Below are 23,722 nucleotides of genomic sequence, written 5' to 3'. Positions count from 1 at the left end.
AAACGTAGACTAGCATCCTTCTCTACTGAAAACGACACAAAATGGCTACTACAGCACACCAAATCTACGTTTTTCAAACTCCAATCACAACAGAACACAAATTCACCCTTTATTCAGCGACACATACGTTCGAGAAACTAAAGACATTTCTCAATTTTGAGAGCCATGCATGCATGCAGCTCATGTCAGTGTTCGCTTGAGTCGTCTGGCTCCACATGTAAACGGGGCGCCGATCGCCTGCAAGACTATCTCGCAGATTCGCGCGGCATTTTTCTCACATGATAGCAACGCCCTGGGTCCTCACTGGGCGCTATTAATCTGAGGATGAAGACCAGTATTTAGAGCGTGCGAAGGCGAGTTGCGAAGGCAGCGGTGCGGGCTCGCGTAGGAGCAGGACACGTCGAGTGTGCCGAGAGCCACTTCGCAGACTAACTTCCTCCCCCGTTTCAATTTCACCATGTCCAAGGATGTGGCCGCCGACATCCCCGCCGCCGAGGCGCCGGCGAAGCGCGCGCCCCTCAACAAGTACGCCCTCGCCTGCGCCATTCTCGCCTCCATGAACTCCATCCTCCTCGGCTATGGTTCGTGCACCTCTCACTAGCTTTCGTATCATGTGATACGCGCGAATGTGCAGCTATTAACATTCTTGTGTTTGTGCGTGCGCGCGCGGCGCCATCGAGCAGATGTCTCGGTGATGAGCGGCGCGCAGATATTCATGAAGAGGGACCTCAACATCACGGACACGCAGATCGAGGTCCTCGCCGGCATCATCAACATCTTCTCGCTCGTCGGCTCGCTCGCGGCGGGCCGGACGTCCGACTGGATCGGCCGGCGGTACACCATGGTCCTCGCGTCGGTCATCTTCTTCGCGGGCGCCCTCATCATGGGCCTCGCCCCGAGCTACGCGGTCCTCATGCTCGGCCGCTTCGTGGCCGGCGTCGGCGTGGGCTACGCGCTCATGATCGCGCCGGTGTACACGGCCGAGGTCGCCCCCACCTCCGCCCGCGGCTTGCTGACGTCCTTCCCGGAGGTGTTCATCAACACCGGGGTGCTCCTCGGCTACATCTCCAACTACGCCTTCCACGGCCTGCCCGTGCACCTCAGCTGGCGCGCCATGTTCCTCGCCGGCGCCGTGCCGCCGGTCTTCCTCGCTGTTGGCGTGCTCGCTATGCCGGAGTCGCCGAGGTGGCTCGTCATGCAGGGGCGCATCGGCGACGCGCGCCGCGTGCTCCAGAAGACCTCCGACTCCCCCGAGGAGGCCGTGGAGCGGCTCGCCGACATCAAGAACGCCGTCGGCATCCCCGAAGGGATCGCCGACGATGATAACGACGAGTTGGTCGCCATCGTCCGCAAGAACAAGGGCGCCCACGGCGAGGGCGTCCTGAGAGACCTGCTGCTGCACCCGACGCCTCCCGTGCGCCGCATCCTGATCGCCTGCCTCGGCCTCCAGTTCTTCCAGCAAGCCTCCGGCATCGACTCCGTGGTGCTGTACAGCCCGCGGGTGTTCGAGAAGGCCGGCATCAAGTCCGACGCCAACACACTCGGGGCCACCATCTCGGTGGGCGCGACCAAGACGCTCTTCATCCTCGTGGCCACGTTCCTCCTTGACCGCGTCGGCCGGAGGCCGCTGCTCCTCACCAGCGCCGGCGGGATGGTAGTGTCGCTCGTGACGCTGGCGTCGACGCTGCACGTGATCGCCCAGCGGGGCTCACCGGCGGGCGGGGCGACGGCGCTGTCGGGGGTGAGCATCGCGTCGGTGCTGACGTTCGTGGCGTCGTTCTCGATCGGGATGGGGCCCATCGCGTGGGTGTACAGCTCGGAGATCTTCCCGCTGCGGCTGCGCGCGCAGGGGTGCGCGCTCGGCACGGCGATGAACCGGATCATGAGCGGGGCCATCACCATGTCCTTCTACTCGCTCTCCCACAAGATCACGCTCGCCGGGAACTTCTACCTCTACGCCAGCATAGCTGCCGCCGGGTGGGTGTTCATGTACTGCTTCCTGCCGGAGACGAGGGGCCGGGGCCTGGAGGACACCGAGAAGCTCTTCGGTGGTGGCGATGGCGTGGAGAAAGAAGACGGCCATGGGCATGCCAAGTCCACGGAGTTGACTGCTCAGTAGTGAGTCTACACTGTATGTGGTACTACTGATTAGCGGCCGTCCAAAAGCTTCAATGACTAGCTGAGTATTCATACTTGTGAGTTTGGATTCGGCCGGTCAAAATGGATGCGCCTACGTACGGTCAAAGCTGCTCCCCCCGTCTCATAATAATTTAAGATGTTTTTCCACACTACACAAATGTTAAAAGACGTCTTATATTTTAAGACGGAGAGAGTATAAACCAACGACTATAAGAGCCAAATTTGATCTTCACTAACTTTGTTGAATACTCGTACTTGTGATTCGAATCCTGAATGTCAGATTTCTAGTAATGGATGGATGGATTCTGCCCGTCAGATTTATAACAACTACTCCCCCGGTCCTTTTTAGTTTGCATATAAGTATCTTTACTTTGACCATATTTATAGAAAAAAGTATCAACGTTCATAATGCCAAATCAATATTGTTAGATTCAATATGAAATGTAGTTTTATGGAATATATATTTGGTACTGTAGATGTTGATATTTTTTTTAATGTTTATTTGGTCAAAGTTTGCAAGATTTGACTTGATACAAATCTAATACGCGGAGTAAAAAGGACTAGAAGGAGTACTGTCAATGTAGTGTCAAAAACGCTTTTATATGATGGGACGGAGGGAATACATAAGAGCCAAATTTGATCCTCAGTAACCTGTTTAATACTCGTACTTGTGATTTGAATCCTGAATGGATTCCGCCCGTCAGAGTCAGATTTATAGATGTAGATGGACGCGCCTACAATTAACCTCCCAAACGCTAACTCTAACTGATCCCCTATCCGGCTATAAGGAAGAATAAATTTGGTTTTGCTCAGGGCCGGTCCTGAGATTTCGGGGGGCTGGGGCGAAACAAGAACCATGGCCCCTTATATATTACCTTCAGTTTTTTGTTCTAACTTTCTAGATGCAAAGTCGGATGATGATATCAATAGGGAGTGCCTAACAAACAGACGTCTGATTCCTATTTGGGCTCAGGTCATTTTTATGGTCCATTGTCGTGCTGCCATCTGTCTAGATTTCAATTAGTATAAAATCATCAGTCCCCACCCGCTGCTAACAGAAGTCGTTCTTACAAGCATCAGCTAAGGTGCCCGCTGCTATAACAGAAGCCTTGCTTACTATATGTTGGGAGCTCTGATAGACGCGCAGAAGATACAAAAAACTGAGAACTCGTAGCAACATAAGCACACAAATGTCGATCCTTAGGGTTAATCAAGACTAATAACTGAAAGATATTGATCCTTAGAAGGGTACTGAGAACTAACTCTGAAGACTAAGAACTAATAACTGAGACTAAGAAATGAAGAGACTAATGAAGAATGAAACTAACTGTAGGAACTGGAAAAGAATGAAACTAACTGTAGGAACTGGAAAAATGACACCTAACTCTGAAACTACTCACAGAAATAACTACATGGTTGAAAACTGAAACATGACAGAAAACCTATGGACACTAAACAAATAATAACACTCCCTGTCTATAGACTAAGAATTGGTAACTGAGACTAAGAAATGAAGAAACTAATGAAGAATGAAACTAACTGATGGAACTGAAAAAATGACACCTAACTCTGAAACTACTTACACAAATAACTACATGATTGAAAACAGAAACATGACGGAAAACCTATGAACACTAAACAAATGATGTCAGTGAAGAAAATATGCCCTAGATAAAATAATAAAGTTGTTATTTATATTTCCTTATATCATGATAAATGTTTATTATTCATGCTAGAATTGTATTAACCGGAAACTTAGTACATGTGTGAATACATAGACAAAACAAAGTGTCCCTAGTATGCCTCTACTTGACTAGCTCGTTAATCAAAGATGGTTATGTTTCCTGACCATAGACATGTGTTGTCATTTGATCAACGGGATCACATCATTAGAGAATGATGTGATGGACAAGACCCATTCGTTAGCATAGCATAATGATCGTTAAGTTTTATTACTATTGCTTTCTTCATGACTTATACATGTTCCTCTTACTATGAGATTATCCAACTCCCAAATACTGGAGGAACACCTTGTGTGCTATCAAACGTCACAACGTAACTGGGTGATTATAAAGATGCTCTACAGGTGTCTCCGAAGGTGTTTGTTGGGTTGGCAAAGATCGAGATTAGGATTTGTCACTCCGTGTATCGGAGAGGTATCTCTGGGCCCTCTTGGTAATGCTCATCACTATAAGCCTTGCAAGAAATGTGACTAATGAGTTAGTTGCGGGATGAAGAATTACGGAACGAGTAAAGAGACTTGCCACTAACGGGATTGAACTAGGTATGATGATACCCATGATCGAATCTCGGGCAAGTAACATACCGACGACAAAGGGAATGACGTATGTTGTGCGGTTTGACCGATAAAGATCTTCGTAGAATATGTAGGAGCCAATATGAGCATCCAGGTTCCACTATTGGTTATTGATCGGAGATGTGTCTTGATCATGTCTACATAGTTCTCGAACCCGTAGGGTCCGCACGCTTAACGTTCGATGACGATTTGTATTATGAGTTATGTGTTGGTGACCGAAGTTTGTTCGGAGTCCCGGATGAGATCACGGACATGACGAGGAGTATCAAAATGGTCAAGAGGTAAAGATTGATATATTGGAAGGTTATATTCGGACACCGGAATGGTTCCGGAGTGATTCGGGTATTTTTCCGGTGTATCGAGGGGTTACCGGAACCCCCGGGGGAGTTAATGGGCCTTAGTGGGCTTTTGTGGAGAGAGGGAAGAAGGGGCACGAGGTGGCGCGCGCCTCCCCCCCTGCCCAAACCAAATTGGACAAGGGGTGGGGGCGCGCCCCCCTCCTTCCTTCTCCTTCTCCCCTCCTTCCTTTCCCTTCGGTGGAAGAAAGGAAAAGGGGGGGGGGATCCTACTTGGACTAGGAGTCGAAGTAGGACTCACCCCTTGACGCGCCCCTCCTGGACGCCGGCCTCTCTCCCTCCCTCCTTTATATACGTGGCTAGGGGGGCACCCCAAAGCACAACAGACAATCTCTTAGCCGTGTGCAGTGCCCCCCTCCACAGTTTAACACCTCGGTCATATCGTCGTAGTGCTTAGGCGAAGCCCTGCGCCGTAACTTCATCATCATCATCGCCACGCCGTCGTGCTAATGAAACTCTCCCTCGTCCTCAACTGGATCAAGAGCACGAGGGACGTCATCGTGTTGAACGTGTGCTGAACACAAAGGTGGTGTACGTTCGGTACTTGGATCGGTTGGATCGTGAAGACGTTCGACTACATCAACCGCGTTACTAAACACATCCGCTTTCGGTCTACGAGGGTACATGGACACACTCTCCCGTCTCGTTGCTATGCATCTCCTAGATAGATCTTGCGTGATTGTAGGAAAATTTTGAATTACTACGTTCCCCAACAGTGGCATCCAAGCCAGGTTTTATGCATAGATGATATGCACGAGTAGAACACAAAGGGTTGCGGGCGATAATAGTCATACTGCTTACCACCAACGTCTTACTTTGATTCGGCGGTATTGTTGGATGACGCGGCCCAGACCTACATTACATGACCGCGTTCATGAGACTGGTTCTACCCACGTGCTTTGCAAACAAGTGGCTGGCGGGTGTCTGTTTCTCCAACTTTAGTTGAATCGAGTTTGACTACAGCCGGTCCTTGTTGAAGGTTAAAACAGCACACTTGACGAAATATCGTTGTGGTTTTGATGCGTAGGTAAGAACAGTTCTTGCTAGAAGCCCGTAGCAGCCATGTAAAACTTGCAACAACAAAGTAGAGGACGTCTAACTTGTTTTTACAGGGCTTGTTGTGATGTGATATGGTCAAGACATGATGTGATATAAATTGTTGCATGAGATGATCATGTTTTGTAACAGAGTTATCGGCAACTGGTAGGAGCCACATGGTTTTTGCTTTATTGTATGAAATGCAATCGCCATGTAATTGCTTTACTTTATCACTAAGCGGTAGCGATAGTCGTAGTAGCGATAGTTGGCGAGACGACAACGATGCTACGATGGAGATCAAGGTGTGAAGCCGGTGACAATGGAGATCATGACGGTGCTTTGGAGATGGTGATCAAAGGCACAAGATGATGATGGCCATATCATGTCACATATTTTGATTGCATGTGATGTTTATCTTTTATGCATCTTATTTTGCTTAGTACGGCGGTAGCATTATAAGATGACCCCTCACTAAATTTCAAGGTATAAGTGTTCTCCCTGAGTATGCATCGTTGCTACAGTTCGTCGTGCCGAGACACCATGTGCTGATCGGGTGTGATTAGCTCTACGTTCACATACAACGGGTGGAAGCCAGTTTTGCACGTCTAGAATACTCGGGTTAAACTTAACGAGCATAGCATATGCAGATATGACCTCGGAACACTGAGACCGAAAGGTCAAACGTGAATCATATAGTAGATATGATCAACATAGTGATGTTCATCATTGAAAACTACTCCATCTCACGTGATGATCGGACATGGTTTAGTTGATTTGGATCACGTGATCATTTAGATGACTAGAGGGATGTCTATCTAAGTGGGAGTTCTTAAGTAATATGATTAATTGAACTTTAATTTATCATGAACTTAGTCCTGATAGTTTTTGCATGTCTATGTTGTTGTAGATCAATGGCCCGTGCTACCGTTCCCTTGAATTTTAACGCGTTCCTAGATAAAGCTAGGTTGAAAGATAGTAGCAATTACATGGACTGGGTCCGTAACTTGAGGATTATCCTCATTGGTGCACAGAAGAATTATGTCCTGGAAGCACCGCTAGGTGCAAGGCCTGCTACAGGAGCAATTGCGGACATTATGAATGTCTGGTAAAGCAAAATCTGATGACTACTCGATAGTTTAGTGTGCCATGCTTTATGGCTTAGAATCGGGACTTCAAAGACGTTTTGAATGTCACAGAGCATATGAGATGTTCCAAGAGTTGAAGTTAATATTTCAAGAAAATGCCTGAGTTGAGAGATATGAAATCTCCAATAAGTTCTATAGCTGCAAAATGGTGGAGAATAGTTCTGTCAGTGAACACGTAGTCAGAATGTCTGGGTACCATTACCATTTGACTCAACTGGGAGTTAATCTTCCTGATGATAGTGTCCTTGACAGAGTTCTTCAATCACTGCCACCAAGCTATAAAGGCTTCTTGATGAACTATAATATGCAAGGGATGACGAAAATGATTCCCAAGCTCTTCGCAATGCTAAAGGCTGCAGAGGTAGAAATCAAGAAGGAGCATCAAGTGTTGATGGTTAACAAAACCACTAGTTTCAAGAAAAACAGCAAATGGAAGAAGGGGAACTTCAAGAAGAATAGCAAGCAAGTTGCTACTCCCGGGAAGAAGAACAATTCTGGATCTAAGCCTGAAACTGAGTGCTTCTACTGCAAAAGGGACTGGTCACTGGAAGACGGAACTGCCCCAAGTATTTGGCGGATAAGAAGGAGGCAAAGTGAAAGGTATATTTCATATACATGTTATTGATGTGTATCTTACTAATGCTCGTAGTAGCGCCTGGGTATTTGATACTGGTTCTGTTGCTCATATTTGCAACTCGAAATAGGGGCTACGGATTAAACGGAGATTGGCTAAGGACGAGGTGACGATGCGCATCAGAAATGGTTCCAAGGTCGATGTGATCGCCTTCGGCACGCTACCTCTACATCTACCTTCGGGATTAGTTTTAGACCTGAATAATTGTTATTTGGTGCCAGCATTGAGCGCGAACATTATATCTGGATCTTGTTTGATGCGAGACGGTTATTCATTTAAATCAGAGAATAATGGTTGTTCTATTTATATGAGTAATATCTTTTATAGTCATGCACCCTTGTTGAGTGGTCTATTTTTGTTGAATCTCGATCGTGATGATACACATGTTCATAATATTGAAGCCAAAAGATGCAAAGTTGATAATGATAGTGCAACTTATTTGTGGCACTGTCGTTTAGGTCATATTGGTGTAAAGCGCATGAAGAAACTCCATGCTGATGGGCTTTTGGAATCACTTGATTATGAATCACTTGGTGCTTGCGAACCATGCCTCATGGGCAAGATGACTAAAACTCCATTCTCCGGAACAATGTAACGAGCTACTAACTTATTGGAAATAATACATACCGATGTATGCGGACCAATGAGTGTTGAGGCTCATGGTGGGTATCGTTATTTTCTGACCTTCACAGATGATTTGAGCAGATATGGGTATATCTACTTAATGAAACATAAGTCTAAAACATCTGAAAAGTTCAAAGAATTTCAGAGTGAAGTGGAAAATCATCGTAACAAGAAAATAAAATTTCTACGATCTGATCATGGAGGCGAATGTTTGAGTTATGAGTTTGATCTTCATTTGAAACTATGTGGAATAGTTTCGCAACTCACGCCACCTGGAACACCACAACGTAATGGTGTGTCCAAATGTCGTAACCGTACTTTATTGGATATGGTGCGATCTATGATGTCTCTTACTGATTTACCGCTATCATTTTGGGGTTATGCTTTAGAGACGACTGCATTCACGTTAAATAGGGCACCATCGAAATCCGTTGAGACGACACCATATGAACTGTGGTTTGGCAAGAAACCCAAGTTGTCGTTTCTTAAAGTTTGGGGCTGCGATGCTTATTTGCAAAAGCTTCAACCTGATAAGCTCGAACCCAAATCGGAGAAGTGCGTCTTCATAGGATACCCAAAGGAAACTGTTGGGTACACCTTCTATCACAGATCGGAAGGCAAGATATTCATTGCTAAGATGGATCCTTTCTAGAGAAGGAGTTTCCCTCGAAAGAAGTGAGTGGGAGGAAAGTAGAACTTGATGAGGTAATTGTACCTTCTCCCGAATTGGAAAGTAGTTCATCACAGAAATTAGTTCCAGTGATTCCTACACCAATTAGTGAGGAAGCTAATGATGATGATCATGAAACTTCAGATCAAGTTACTATCGAACCTCGTAGGTCATCCAGAGTGAGATCCGCACCAGAGTGGTACGGTAATCTTGTTCTGGAAGTCATGTTACTAGACCATGGTGAACCTACGAACTATGAGGAAGCGATGATGAGCCCAGATTCCGTGAAATGGCTGGAGGCCATGAAATCTGAGATGGGATCCATGTATAAGGACAAAGTGTGTACTTTGATGGACTTGCCCAATGATCGACAAGCCATTAAGAATAAATGGATCTTCAAGAGGAAGATGGACATTGATAGTAGTGTTACTATCTACAAAGCTCGACTTGTCACAAAAGGTTCTCGACAAGTTCAAGGAGTTGACTACGATGAGACTTTCTCACCCGTAGCGGTGCTTAAGTCTGTCCGAATCATGTTAGCAATTGGTGCATTTTATGATTATGAAATTTGGCAGATGGATGTCAAAACTGCATTCCTAAATGGATTTCTGGAAGAAGAGTTGTATATGATGCAACCAGAAGGTTTTGTCGATCCAAAGGGTGCTCACAAAGTGTGCAAGCTCCAGCAATCCATTTATGAACTGTTGCAAGCCTCTCGGAGTTGGAATAAACGCTTTGATAGTGTGATCAAAGCATATGGTTTTATACAGACTTTCGGAGAAGCTTGTATTTAGAAGAAAGTGAGTGGGAGCTCTGTAGCATTTCTAATATTATATGTGGATGACATATTGTTGATTGGAAATGATATAGAATTTCTAGATAGCATAAAGGGATAATTGAATAAGAGTTTTTCAATGAAAGACCTCGGTGAAGCTGCTTACATATTGGGCATCAAGATCTATAGACATAGATCAAGACGCATGAGTAGCTCCATGCAAAGCATTGTAGACATAGGATATTTGCAAAATACATACGGCTCTGAATTTAGCAGACCCATTGACTAAAATTCTCTCCCAAGCAAAACATGATCACACCTTAGTACTCTTTGGGTGTTAATCACATACAGATGTGATCTATTGGTGTTAAATCACATGGCAATGTGAACTAGATTATTGACTCTAGTGCAAGTGGGGGACTAAAGGAAATATGCCCTAGAGGCAATAATAAATTTGTTATTTATATTTCTTTATATCGTGATAAATGTTTACTATTCATGCTAGAATTGTATTAATCAGAAGCTTAGTGCATGTGTAAATACATAGACAAAACAAAGTGTCCCTAGTATGCCTCTACTTGACTAGCTTGTTAACCAAAGATGGTTATGTTTCCTAACCATAGACATGTGTTGTCATTTGATGAAAGGGATCACATCATTAGAGAATGATGTGATGGACAAGACCCATTCATTAGCTTAGCATATTGATCCCTTAAGTTTTATTGCTATTGCTTTCTTCATGACTTATACATGTTCCTCTAACTATGAGATTATGCAACTCCCAAATACCGAAGGAACACCTTGTGTGCTATCAAATGTCACAACATAACTGGGTGATTATAAATATGCTCTATAGGTGTCTACGAAGGTGTTTGTTGGGTTGGAATATATCGAGATTAGGATTTGTCACTCCGTGTATCGGAGATGTATCTCTGGGCCCTCTCGGTAATGCTCATCACTATAAGTCTTGCAAGCAATGTGATTAATGAGTTAGTTGCGGGATGAAGCATTACGGAACAAGTAAAGAGACTTGCCAGTAGTGAGATTGAACTATGTATGATGATACCGACGATCGAATCTCGGGCAAGTAACATACCGATGACAAAGGGAATGACATATGTTGTTGTGCGGTTTGACCGATAAAGATCTTCGTAGAATATGTAGGAGCCAATATGAGCATCCAGGTTCCGCTATTGGTTATTTATTGGAGATCTGTCTCGTTCATGTCTACCTAGTTCTCGAACCCGTAGGGTCCACATGCTTAACGTTCGATGACGATTTGTATTATGAGTTATGTGTTTTGGTGACCGAAGTTTGTTCAGAGTCCCGGATGAGATCGCGGACATGACGAGGAGTCTCAAAATGGCCGAGAGGTAAAGATTGATATATTGGAAGGTTATATTCGGACACCAGAATGGTTCCAGAGTGATTCGGGTATTTTTCCGGAGTACCGAGGGTTTACCGGAACCCCCGGGGAAGTTAATGAGCCTTAGTGGGCTTTAGTGGAGAGAGTGAAGAAGGGCCACGAGGTGGCACGCACCTCCCCCTGCCCAAACCAAATTGGACAAGGGGTGGGGGCGCGGCCCCTGTCGGTGTCAAAACTGGCGGATCTCGGGTAGGGGGTCCCGATCTGTGCGTCTAAGGCTAATGGTAACAGGAGGCAAGGGGCACGATGTTTTACCCAGGTTCGGGCCCTCTCGATGGAGGTAAAACCCTACTTCCTGCTTCATTGATCTTGATGATATGAGTATTACAAGAGTTGATCTACCACGAGATCGTAAAGGCTAAACCCTAGAAGCTAGCCTATGATGATTATGATTGTCCCTACACGGAACAAACCCTCCGGTTTATATAGACACCAGAGGGGGCTAGGGTTTACACAGAGTCGGTTACAAAGAAGGAAATCTAATATCCAGATTGCCAAGCTTGTCTTCCACGCAAAGGAGAGTCCCATTCGGACACGAGACGAAGTCTTGAGTCTTGTATCTTCATGGTCCAATAGTCCGGCCAAAGTATATAGTCCGGCTGTCCGGATACCCCCCAATCTAGGACTCCCTCAGTAGCCCCTGAACCAGGCTTCAATGACGATGAGTCCGGCGCGTAGATTGTCTTCGGCATTGCAAGGCGGGTTCCATCTCCGAATACTCCAAAGTAATTACCGAACACTTAAATCGTGTCCGGATCTGCAAGACGATCTTTACCTACCATCATGGGGAGAATGATATCCCACAAATATAACCCGCTGACATCTTTAGATAACATGACATAACACCATGGTCGAGTCATTATTGAACCGTCTCTCCACAACCAACCACCATACATATTGTGAGGCGGTTTCCGAGGCACGTCTCGTCGAAGCAGAGATCGTGTTCCCCTTATCGCGGGGCTTTTATTAATACGGGCATGGGTAGCCCAATCGCTCCATTAATCGCGGCGAACGGGTTCCACTAGGCAAGTGGGGAGGCGAAAAAGCTTTTATCGCCTCTATAAAGAGATAAGGTCTCTTCCTCTTTACCCACGCCTTTCTCCTCCGCTCGTCCATTCCCCTTTGCTCGAGCCATAGCGCCCAAGCACTCGTCATCCCCAACAAAGAGAGGTTCTCCGAAGATGTCCAGATCCGTAGCAGGAGGCAAATGGATGGCCTCTACCGTCCGGGAGAAGGATATCAAAAAGCTCCGAGAAGCCGAGTACCTGGCCAAGAAAATTGGCCACTGTCTCCCGATGGCGGGACAGATCGTCCCCACACCGGAGCCCCACGAGAGGGTCGTGTTTCTTCCTCATTTTGTTCGTGGGCTCGGGTTTCCCCTCCACCCATTTGTTCGCGACATCATGTATTATTACGGGATTGATTTTCATGATATGTCCCCTAATTCTTTCCTCAATATCTCGATGTTTATCGTCGTGTGTGAGGCCTTCCTCCGAATTTTGCCCCACTTCGGCTTGTGGCTGAAGATCTTCAATGTGAAGCCCAAGGTGGTTAACGGCAAGCATGCTGAGTGCGGCGGCGCCATGGTGAGCAAGATGCCCAAGGTCACATGGCCGACGGGCACCTTCAATGATTCCGTCAAGGAGTGGCAGCAGGAGTGGTTCTACATCACCGAACCCTGCGGTAAAAAGTGGGCCGCTGCTCGTGAATTCAGATCCGGAGCCCCTCTGCGGCTTACGTCCTGGCCCAAGAAGGGCCTGAACTGGTCCTCCTCCGATGAACTGTCGGTGCTCCAGACACGCGTCCAGAGCGTGGTAGACAAGGATGTCAAACTCGTCAATGTAGTCCAGGTGATGTTAGTTCGCCTGGTTCTCCCTTGCCAGCATCGAGCCTGCGGCTTGTGGGAATACGACCCGGCCGAGCACCAGACCCTTCGGGAGCTCTACGGCTCCTCACACAAGGACATTTGGAAGGTGCTCTTCAAGTCCGGTAAGCCGTGGCCGGGCTCCTTCGAAGACCGCGGGTATCAACTGTCCCGCTCTGCAAGTCTGGTAAGTCATTGCTACGTTCTGTCTATCCATGTTTAGCTGGCATATCCTGGGGGAGACACTTTTATCATGCTTTATACAATAATCCCAGGAATGGACGAAAAAGGTGGGGCGGATACACTGTCCGGCCCCGCTACCGGAGGAACCGGCAGGACCTCTTCTGACGAAGATGCTGGTCCCCGCGCCTTACGAGGCGCCCAAGAAAGAGGCCTCCAAGAGGTCAAGAAGACCCGGAGCGGCCTCCGTCGCCGCGACGCTTCGGACGCAAAATCCGAAGACTCCAGCGACCATCCCTCCTCTGAAGACAAAGAATAGGAGGAAGAAGATGAGTCCTCCATGGGGGGAGGGAAGAAAAGGACGGCTTCCTCATCCCTTGAGGCCAAATCGCCAAAGAGGGGGAAAAGTTCCCTCCCGGAGGCGTCCACCACGGCTGCCAATAGCAGCTCGGAGTGGGATCCTAGGGCCCAGCCCCTGGTAAAATCGTGAGTACACGAAATCCGAACACGCCTATGTGTCCGGGGTTATTAGGATATAGTAGTTTAACCGTCGCTATACTTTGTGCAGCCCCGCAAGGTCTCGTGCCAAACAGTCCTCCTCGGAGGATTCGTCGAGCTCAGATGCCCTTGAGAGCGAGACGCCTCTGGAGGCCCCTTCCCCGAAGCCTGGGCGCGACACCGAGGTGTCATCTCAGCGGGGCCCGGACCAGGGAGGGCATATCTCTGGGGCCGGATACATGGGAGCAGCGGTTCCCATGAATGTTGATGATGGGGGCGATCTTGGATTCGACCCGCAGCCGGACATGGTCCTGGAGACATTTAAAGCTCCAGGATTGGGCGAGCAGCCCCCTTGACAGAGGGAGGCAAGCCCGCTCCGCCAGCAACCTCTGTTCAAGCAGAGTTGTCGGGCGGTCTATCGACAGCGCTAAAAAGTGCGTCCATCATCGATGAACATCGCGCCCTCATGGGTGCGGTGATTGAGAAGATTCGGTCAGCTGAGAGCGGGCTGAATGAATCCTGCCTTAGCCTTATAAAAGGCTTTGAGGTATGTTTTTAGAAACCTTTGGAAGATTGTCATAGTATGAGTACTAGCCCTTGATGCACTGTCCGGTGAAGGAGAGAGAGAGCCGGACAGGGGATCACATTTCTGCTTTGCAGGAGACTCAGTTAATGACGTATATCCCTTTGTTTGAAAACATGCGTCTGTAGCGACGACCGCCTCTCATAATGCGGAGGTGTCCGGACTAAAGAAGAGTCTAGAACGGGCCGAAGAAGAACTTGGCCGCGTGAAGAAGCAGTTGGAGGACAAGCAAGGTATGTCGAAACCTTTTGCTAAGTTGGACACGAACGAGTAGTTGTGCCTGATGAAAATATTTGTATTGTGTGCTCTAGGAGCGAGTGCCGAAATTGAGGCACTAAAGAAGGCTGTGGCCGAAGCCGACAAGAAGGCCGCCACCGAGCAGGCTCTTCGCGAGAAGCATGAGGCCAGGGTCATTGAAGATGAGCAAGAGCTCCATGAGGCCGTGAAGAAAGGCGAGACCTTGGAGCAGAGTCTAGTAGGGAAAGAATTCGAACTCGCCCATGCTCTCCAAGCCGCAGATGATGCTCGGGAAGAAGCCCAAGGTGCTTTGAAGGACATTCAGGAGGCACAGAGGGTTGCGGCTGGTAAGGCCTTTTGCACTTAAAACAATTTTTACATAGTAATGGGAGGAACTCTAAGGGACAAGCTGAATTCTTGTTTCTCCAGGGGCGTTTGCAGACCTGCCGCGCAGCATATCTGATGCTGCCCAATTTTACCGGGCTGAGGAGAAGAAGTCTGTGGAGAAGCATTTCTGGTTGCAGTATTTGGCGCCGAATTATATGGTGCCCTTTATCGATCAGCTGAAGCAGCTAGTCGAACTGCACCAGGCGGCCGAACTAGCCATGAAGGACTTAGTTGTCCGGCTGTGGCCTGCTGAGCCAATTCCAAGCAGTTACTTCAGACTCGTGAAGCGGATTGTGGGTGCTTGCCCTCGGCTCGACGTCATTAACCGACCGGTCTGTATAGAGGGTGCACGCATGGCGTTTGCCCGTGCAAAGGTGCACTGGGGGAAGCTTGATGCTGAGAAGTTGATGACTAAGGGACCGCCGGAGGGTAAGGAGCATCGCAAGCCCGAATTATACTATGAAGGTGTCCTGAAAGGAGCCCGCCTTGTGGTGGAAGAATGTACAAAAGACACTATATTTCCCTGAAGGCAGTCATGCTGTCCTTTGTAATGTGGGATACTGGCACTTTTATTGTTTATTGCCTGTTATATGAACATTTTTTCTTCCTGTGCGGCCGTTTAGTATATATAAATCCTGAGAGTTGGCCAGTCATCGGCTTCTGCCCCCATGTAGAAAGTACGGGGGTGTTCGGGACATACCTGAACACTCTTTATCCCATTTTTGGGTCCTTGAAGGAGGTGTTCATCACCGCGAACTAGGCAATCAGACTATAGGGCTTTATCACTCTCACTTAGCCATAGGAATTCGAGTATGGTGGGCGCAGCCCTTGGTGTTCGGAAGACCGTACGAGGGGCTCTAACAGCGCCTGATCGGAAGACTGATCCGTCGCACTTTGCATTTATAATGGCATTATGCGGAATAAATCTTTAAAGATTTTACAACCTCTCGAACAGCTGACTAGCTCTCGTTGTATCATGACAGTTAGTTTTCAGCTTTCTCTACTAAGGTGCTCGTCCGGAAGAACCGGGACACAATCGCAGTAGTTCTCCCAGCGCTACCTTAGCCGATGGAGCGGAACGTAAGGTACCAAAACATGGAAGCCGGGCAAACCCAACTAATGACCCAAGACATGATTCGGAGCTGATGCATATAGTGCTATAAGTTCGGGGTGCCGAGCAACCGAAAAGGTGGCCAGACTTTGTTGCCATATTATGAGTACTATGAAGCCCCTGGCATGGTGGGGCATGACACTATGTGCGGGTGCCGTTATGACGAAGAAAAGAGCGTCAATGAGGAACGACAGCCGGTGAGTGTTATTTTAGTCTATGTATTGTAGTAGAGTGTCATGTATATGCGTACGAGTACGGTTTATGCGTATGAAAAGAGGTGTGCTGGCGGAACCTATCGTGGCCGGACTGGAGGAGGTTGTGTGTGGATCCAAAGTGTATCCGGACTGTCTCCTTGGGGGGGGGGGCACTTATGTGTTCCTGCCTTGTGCGTCCGAGCTGATTCCATGTCGCCAGTCCTGTTCTGCGCAAAAGTCAGTCTGTAAAGACAAATGCTTAAAGGCAGCTGCATGTCATATTGTGGTTGCACCGCGGGTGCCTGATTGGAGCCTGGTCGAACCAGGCTATCATGCCATAAAGTAGCTCAGACTCCTCAGTTGGTGTCCGGGTAGTTGGCTGCCGAATCAAAATTTGATAAATGGGCACAACTCGCTATTCCAGCGGCGGTATGATTTCCACTCTGAGGGTGGAGTTCGGCCTTGCCCATAATTGTGACTATGTTACGTGGATTTGTCCTGATGTTGTACCCCATTGAGTCTAGCCAACGTGGTTCGTCCTGATAGTATATGGTAGTTACTGTATAAGGGGACAATGCCGAAGACTTATTCTTCGGCATGGTATTTGTTTGGTGATCTGAAGACAACCACTAGGGTGGTGGGCCTGTAAAACTTGGCCTTTGCACCTGGCATCTTTTAGAAGATGTTATTAATGGGTTTATGCCTATAGGGGCTCGTGTGAGATGGAACCCACAAACTATTGAGTCCATGGTAAGTGCAATTAAATTGCTATGGTTAATGTTGTCCGGACGGTCGATGTGATCGGAGATGATCGGCCGTATTTTTGTACTGTGGAGGATCTTCCTTTGACCTCGCCATATTTGGTGGGCTTCTCGTTGTTTGATACCTCCCTTCATTGTTTCCGGCGCACGACCGGCCGTTTTGTTTTGAGGATCCGACATTCTATATTGGTATGCTTGGCCGCCCTTCTAGGGGTACCATGAATTTCACATGGTTGATCGAGTATGCTGCTCGGGCCGGATGGGCTTGAGCTGTTCTTTTTCCGCTGACCGGACTAGGGCCGCAGAATTCGGCACCAACTCCCTTGTCTTTTTCATCATCATTATTTTTGTGACGCTTATGACTATTGCGTCGAGGTTTGTGGATGCTACCTCGCGTTTCCTGCGTATTGCCCCGGACCATGGTGTGTGGGCGTCGGGGTGTGGGCTTTAGGTCCTCCTTCTTAGGTTGAGGTAGCGAATTGTGGTTTGTGTACCCTTTGGCGGGGCGGTCAAGTCCGTATTCCTCGGTGGCCAGGACCTTGGTCCATCTGTCTGTAAGCAAATCTTGGTCGGCTTTGAGCTGCTGCTGCTTCTTTTTCAGGCTTTTCGCCATGGCCATAAGCCGTCGCATAAAGCAAACTTGCTCTGCGGGATCCTCAGGCATGCCGAATTCATCATCGCCAAGGCTCACCTCGTCTTCAGAGGGGGGCATGTGGTAGTCCTCCTCCAAGTATCCATCCGTCGCCTATCCGGCCTGCTCGAAGGCAGGCTGATCGGGATTGTATTCATCTTCGGCACCATCCGGATTGTTTTTGACTCCTGTGCCGGTATTGTTGTGGCGGGGTTTGGAGCAGCACCGATGACGCCCATGCTTTGCTTTCCTCCTTGAGGGGTTATCCTCCATTGCCTCATCGCCATTGATTTCTTTTGGAGTGTCCACCATATATATCATATGATGAGGTGGCTGTCCAGTGCCTTGTGGGCGGTGGTTCTTGTTCTTCTCCTACATAGTCGTCCACACCGTCGATGTCTTCGGAGTCGAAGTCAAGCACGTCGGTCAAATAATCGATCGTGGCAATGAAGTGGGTGGTGGGTGGGCAACGAATTCCCTCGTTGCCTGCTTCCCACTTGAGCCGGACATAGTTCGCCCAAGAGTCTCCTGACAAAGACAAAGAGAGAGACTTTAACAAGTTCAACATGTCGCCAAAGGGCGAGTGCGGGAAGATATCTGCAGTGGTGAACTCCATTACTGGATCCCAACCAGATTCGGCGGGCTCGGGGGTGTGCGTACTGGGACCTACAGCCGGACACGAGTCCGGGGGTCCGGTGTCGCAGGCTTCCTTGGGGGTGAAGTCTGTGTTCAGCTCTACTGCCGATGAGTGTGCGACCTCTGAGGCGGGGTCCATCCACCCGTCCTCGGACGACGCAATCTACCCCGGATTTAGGTCTGGAGCTCCTGCAGGTGCGACATCTCGAGTATTGCCCGACAGCAGGTCTAAGCCGTGCTCATCGTGACTGTTCGGCGCTCCTGGCGTAGGCCCGAATCCTTCGAAGATCAAGTCTCCGCAGATATCGGCCGTGTAGTTCAAGTTTCCGAACCTGACCTGATGGCCAGGGGCGTAGCTGTCGATCTGCTCCAGACAGCCGAGTGAATTGGCCCGCAGTGCGAAGCCACCGAACACGAAGATCTGACGGGGAGAAAAGTCTCACCCCGGACCACATTGTTGTTGATGATTGAAGGATCCATCGAGCCTCGCAGCGATGACACGGGGGAACTCTCAATGAAAGCACCACTGTCGGTGTCAAAACTGGCGGATCTCGGGTAGGGGGTCCCGATCTGTGCGTCTAAGGCTAATGGTAACAGGAGGCAAGGGACACGATGTTTTACCCAGGTTCGGGCCCTCTCGATGGAGGTAAAACCCTACTTCCTGCTTGATTGATCTTGATGATATGAGTATTACAAGAGTTGATCTACCACGAGATCATAGAGGCTAAACCCTAGAAGCTAGCCTATGATGATTATGATTGTCCCTACACGGACCAAACCCTCCGGTTTATATAGACACCGGAGGGGGCTAGGGTTTACACAGAGTCGGTTATAAAGAAGGAAATCTAATATCCGGATCGCCAAGCTTGTCTTCCACGCAAAGGAGAGTCCTATCCGGACACGGGACGAAGTCTTGAGTCTTGTATCTTCATGGTCCAACAGTCCGGCCAAAGTATATAGTCTGGCTGTCTAGATACCCCCAATCCAGGACTCCCTCAGCCGCCTCCTTCCTTCTCCTTCCCCCCTCCTTCCTTTCCCTCCAGTGGAAGAAAGGAAAAGGGGGGGGGGGCGAATCCTACTTGGAGTAGGAGTCCAAGTAGGACTTCCCCCTTGGTGCGCCCCTCCTAGCCGCCAGCCTCTCTCCCTCCCTCCTTTATATACATGGTTAGGGGGGCACCCCAAAGCACAACAGACAATCTCTTAGCCGTGTGCGGTGTCCCCCCTCCACTATTTAACACCTCGGTCATAACGTTGTAGTGCTTAGGCGAAGCCCTGCGCCGGTAACTTCATCATCACCGTCGCCACGCCATCGTGCTGACAAAACTCTCCCTCGTCCTCAACTGGATCAAGAGCACGAGGGACGTCATCGTGCTAAATGTGTGCTGAACACGGAGGTGCTGTACGCTCGGTACTTATGTCGTTTGGCTCGTGAAGACATTCAACTACATCAACCGCGTTACAAAACGCTTCTGCTTTCGGTCTATGAGGGTACATGGACACACTCTCCCGTCTCGTTGCTATGCATCTCCTAGATAGATCTTGCGTCATCGTAGGAAAATTTTCAATTACTACGTTCCCCAATAGTCACTCCCTGTTTAAAGACTAAAACCTAACTGATGACTTATACTAAACTGAAAATCTAAAACACATGCTAAGAACTAAAGCATAATATCAAAACCTATGACTGATGAAACACTGATGTCATTGAAACTAACCATATAGGGCTAAAAACTAGAGAATGAACACAAAATTAATATATAACACTAAAAAGCATACACTAAACCCTGAAAAAACTGAAAACTATTAACTAAACCTTGAAAAAAATTAAGAATTATTTATTAGAAAATGAATCCCAAAACCATATCCACATATAACTGATGACCGGTACACAGTGACAGTAGTGAAATACTAAGAAAATACAGGAGATGTTTGCTGAATAATGAAAATAAAGAGAACTATTGGAAGTGCAACTAATCCCTGGGTGGTTTTGGTAATTCTTAACAACATATAGGTCATTGAACTAATGTTATTTCAAGATAATCATTTCAGAAAGTTCAATGATTGGCATGGCATGGACTGGAGATGTGGACCCCTCAATATGCAAAGGACATATATTGGCAAGAAGCTCAAGACTCTACATTTTTATTTTAGTGATCCAAGATCACATTGAGTCCATAGGAAAGCCAATACTATTAAAAGGGGATGAGGTGTTGCTTAATGGCTTACTTTCTCAAAATGCTTAGTGATATGCTCCAAAACCCTCAATCACATTCTCATTTCCACATATGTCCTAAAACCTAAAAGTCAAATTCGGTCCCACCGATTTGATCTATCCGGCGCCACCGAGTTTCATTTGACATAGCCACTGCCACAAACCCTAGTTACTTCGATATCACCGATAGGGATCTCGGTCTCACCGAGATGGGATTGCAAACTCTCTGTTTCCTTTTTGTAACATTTTGGTCTCACCGAAATGAGCAAATCGGTCCCATCGAGTCTGCATTGCAAACTCCTTGTTTCCTTTTCGTAACACTTTGGTCCCACCGAAGTGAGCAAGTCGGTCCCACCGAGTTTGCGTGACCAACCCTCTGTGCACCTATTGCTAAAATCGGTTCCACCGAGTTTATGCGATCGGTCACACCGAGATTATGTTATGCCCTAATCCTAGCATATCGGTCTCACTGGGACGACTATATCGGTCCCACCGAAAATCCTAACGTTCACATTTTTACCTGGATCGGTCTGACCGAGTTTGCTGATTCGGTCCCACCGAGTTTGGAAATCTGTGTGTAATGGTTAGATTTTTTGTGGAGGCTATATATACCCCTCCACCCACTCTTCATTCGAGGAGAGAGCCATCAGAATGTACCTACACTTCCACTACTCATTTTCTGAGAGAGAACCACCTACCCATGTGTTGAGACCAAGATATTCCAATCCTACCATATGAATCTTGATCTCTAGCCTTCCCCAAGTTGTTTTCCACTCAAATCATCATTCCACCATAGCCAAATCTGTGAGAGAGAGTTGAGTGTTGGGGAGACTATCATTTGAAGCACACGAGCAAGGAGTTCATCAACAACACACTATCTATTACCTTTTGGAGAGTGGTGTCTCCTAGATTGGTTAGGTGTCACTTGGGAGCCTCTGTCAAGATTGTGGAGTTGAACCAAGGAGTTTGTAAGGGCAAGGAGATCTTCTACTTTGTGAAGATCTACCCTAGTGAGGCAAGTCCTTCATGGGCGATGGCCATGATGGGATAGACAAGGTTGCTTCTTAGTGGACCCTTCATGGGTGGATCCCTTCGTGGACTCGTGCAGCCGTTACCCTCCATGGGTTGAAGCCTCCATCAACGTGGATGTACGATGGCACCACCTATCAGAACCACGCCAAAAATTTCCGTGTCAACATTGCATTTGCTCCCTCCAAACTCGCCCCATTTACTTTCTTGCAAGTTGCATGCTTTACTTTCTGTTGCCCATATACTCTTTGCATGCTTGCTTGAATTGTATTGAGATTGCTTGACTTGTGCTAAGTTGCTAAAATCTGCCAAGAACTAAAATTGGGAAAAGGTTAAGTTTTATTTGGTCAAGTAGTCTAATCACCCCCCCCCTCTAGACATACTTTTGATCCTACAAGTGGTATCAGAGCTTTGATCTCCATTTGCCTTGATTTCCGTAGCTTTTGTGATCATAGCCTTGGTTTCACAACCTAGGGGAGTATGGCGTCTAGCGAGGGAAATTACCACCGTAGAGGTCCTTACTTTTATGGTACTAATTTTGCTAGTTGGAAACATAAGATGAAAATGCATATATTTGGACATAATCCCGCCGTTTGGGCTATTGTGTGTATTGGCTTGCAAGGTGAATTCTTTGATGGGAGAGAACCAAACCGTGAAGCTACCGCGGAAGAATTGAAGATGTTGCAATACAATGCTGAAGCTTGCGATATCATCTTCAATGGATTGTGCCCTGAAAAATTCAACAAAATCATTCATCTTGAGAATGCAAAGGAAATTTGGGATACTTGGATTGATATGCATGAAGGTATCGACTCTATCAAGGAATCCAAGTTGTATGTGATTCAAAGTCAACTTGACAGCTTCAAAATGAAGGATGGTGAAGGTGTCGCCAAAATGTACTCTAGGCTTTCTCTCATCACAAATGAGATTGCTGGCTTAAGAAGTGAAGAGATGACCGAAAAATTCATCATCAAGAAGAACTTGAGAGTCTTGGATGGAAAATATGATACCGTGTGCACATTGATCCAAATGATGCCAAATTACAAAGACCTCAAGCCAACCGAATTCATTGGAAGAATTGTTGCTCATGAGATGTCACTCAAGGACAAAGAAGAGCTTGACAACAAGTCTAGTGGTGCTGACAAAGCCTCATGTGATGCTCGTACATCATCAAATGAGAAACAAGCCTTCGATGAAGAATTGAGCTTAATGGTGAAGAACTTCAACAAATTCTACAAGAGTAGAAGCAAGGAAAGAAGTTCCAAGTCAAGGTCCTACAATGACAAAAGATCTTCTAGTCGTGAGAGAAATTGCTACAATTGTGGAAGACCCGGACACTACTCCAATGAGTGTACGGCTCCCTACAAAAGAAGAGAAGACTCGCCTAAAAGAAGAAGCAAAAGGGAAGAATCACCTCCAAGAGAGAGAAGGAGTAGAGATGATTGCTATGAATGAAGAACCTCTTGAAGAAGCTAGGATTCGGAAAGTAAGGACAAGTCATCAAGGAGCTACACAAAATGAAGACATCAAGCTCATGTTGGTGAATGGGTATCCGGCTTTGACTCCGACCACCACTCCAAGAGAAGTTATCACTCTGACTCCGAATATACTCAAGGTGAACGTGTTGACGGTCTAGCACTTGTGTCAACCAACTCCAATGACATATTTGATTCGCCAAATGAAGGAATTGGGAGATGCTTCATGGCTAAAGGCCCCAAGGTAACACGCCCCGAGTATGTTGATTTCAATAGTGATGAAGATGACTTTCTAGGTGATGATGATTTACTTGTTGACAAATCTAGTGATGAATACTATGATGAAACTTCAATTAATCATGCTAACCAAGATAAAACAAATGACAATGATAAGAAGGAGATTGAGCATCTAACTAAAGAAGTAAACACTCTTAAGCTAGCTCATGAAACTACTTTAGAAGATCATCGAGAACTTCTAAAAACTCATGAGAAGTTACGCTTCGAAAAGCTCAATCCTGAGCAAGAGCATGGGTTCTTAAAGGCCATCAATGATGATCTTCGGAAGAAATGTTCTTCTTACATTGCCAAGCATTTACTCTTGTCTACTTACATGCCACAAGTAAAATCTAGCAACAAGAACAAGAAAGATTCTTCTTCTAGTAGTAACAATAACCATGCTAAATCCAATATTGTTGCTTCTAGTAGTTCTCTTGATTCCACTAATGATTCTCTTAGCCAAGTTACACTTGAGCAAGAAAATAGCTTATTGAAGGGAATTATAGAGAAAGGTTTTTACAAAA

At 47.1% G+C, this 23,722-nt stretch overlaps 1 protein-coding gene across 1 annotated transcript; it reads left to right on the top strand.

Annotated features, from left to right (window-relative positions):
- Positions 1–358: 358 nt before the first annotated feature.
- On the top strand, positions 359–2,375 carry LOC119291363 (polyol transporter 5-like). The gene is made up of 2 exons (XM_037570107.1): positions 359–581; positions 684–2,375. Exons 1-2 carry the CDS (start codon positions 458–460, stop codon positions 2,117–2,119), a joined length of 1,560 nt encoding a protein of 519 aa, XP_037426004.1. The 5' UTR covers positions 359–457; the 3' UTR covers positions 2,120–2,375.
- Positions 2,376–23,722: the final 21,347 nt, after the last annotated feature.

Source organism: Triticum dicoccoides, chromosome 4B (genome assembly GCF_002162155.2).
Source record: "Triticum dicoccoides isolate Atlit2015 ecotype Zavitan chromosome 4B, WEW_v2.0, whole genome shotgun sequence".
Lineage (NCBI taxonomy): Eukaryota > Viridiplantae > Streptophyta > Magnoliopsida > Poales > Poaceae > Triticum > Triticum dicoccoides.
This window is presented reverse-complemented; position numbering and strand designations above follow the sequence as displayed.

What these genes read in the sequence shown, in the direction of transcription:
- LOC119291363 (XM_037570107.1), top strand. Translation starts at nt 458, where the DNA reads ATGTCCAAGGATGTGGCCGCCGACATCCCCGCCGCCGAGGCGCCGGCG. An exon ending in CTCCATCCTCCTCGGCTATG is followed by an intron (nt 582 to 683) that starts GTTCGTGCACCT and finishes GCCATCGAGCAG; the next exon opens with ATGTCTCGGTGATGAGCGGC.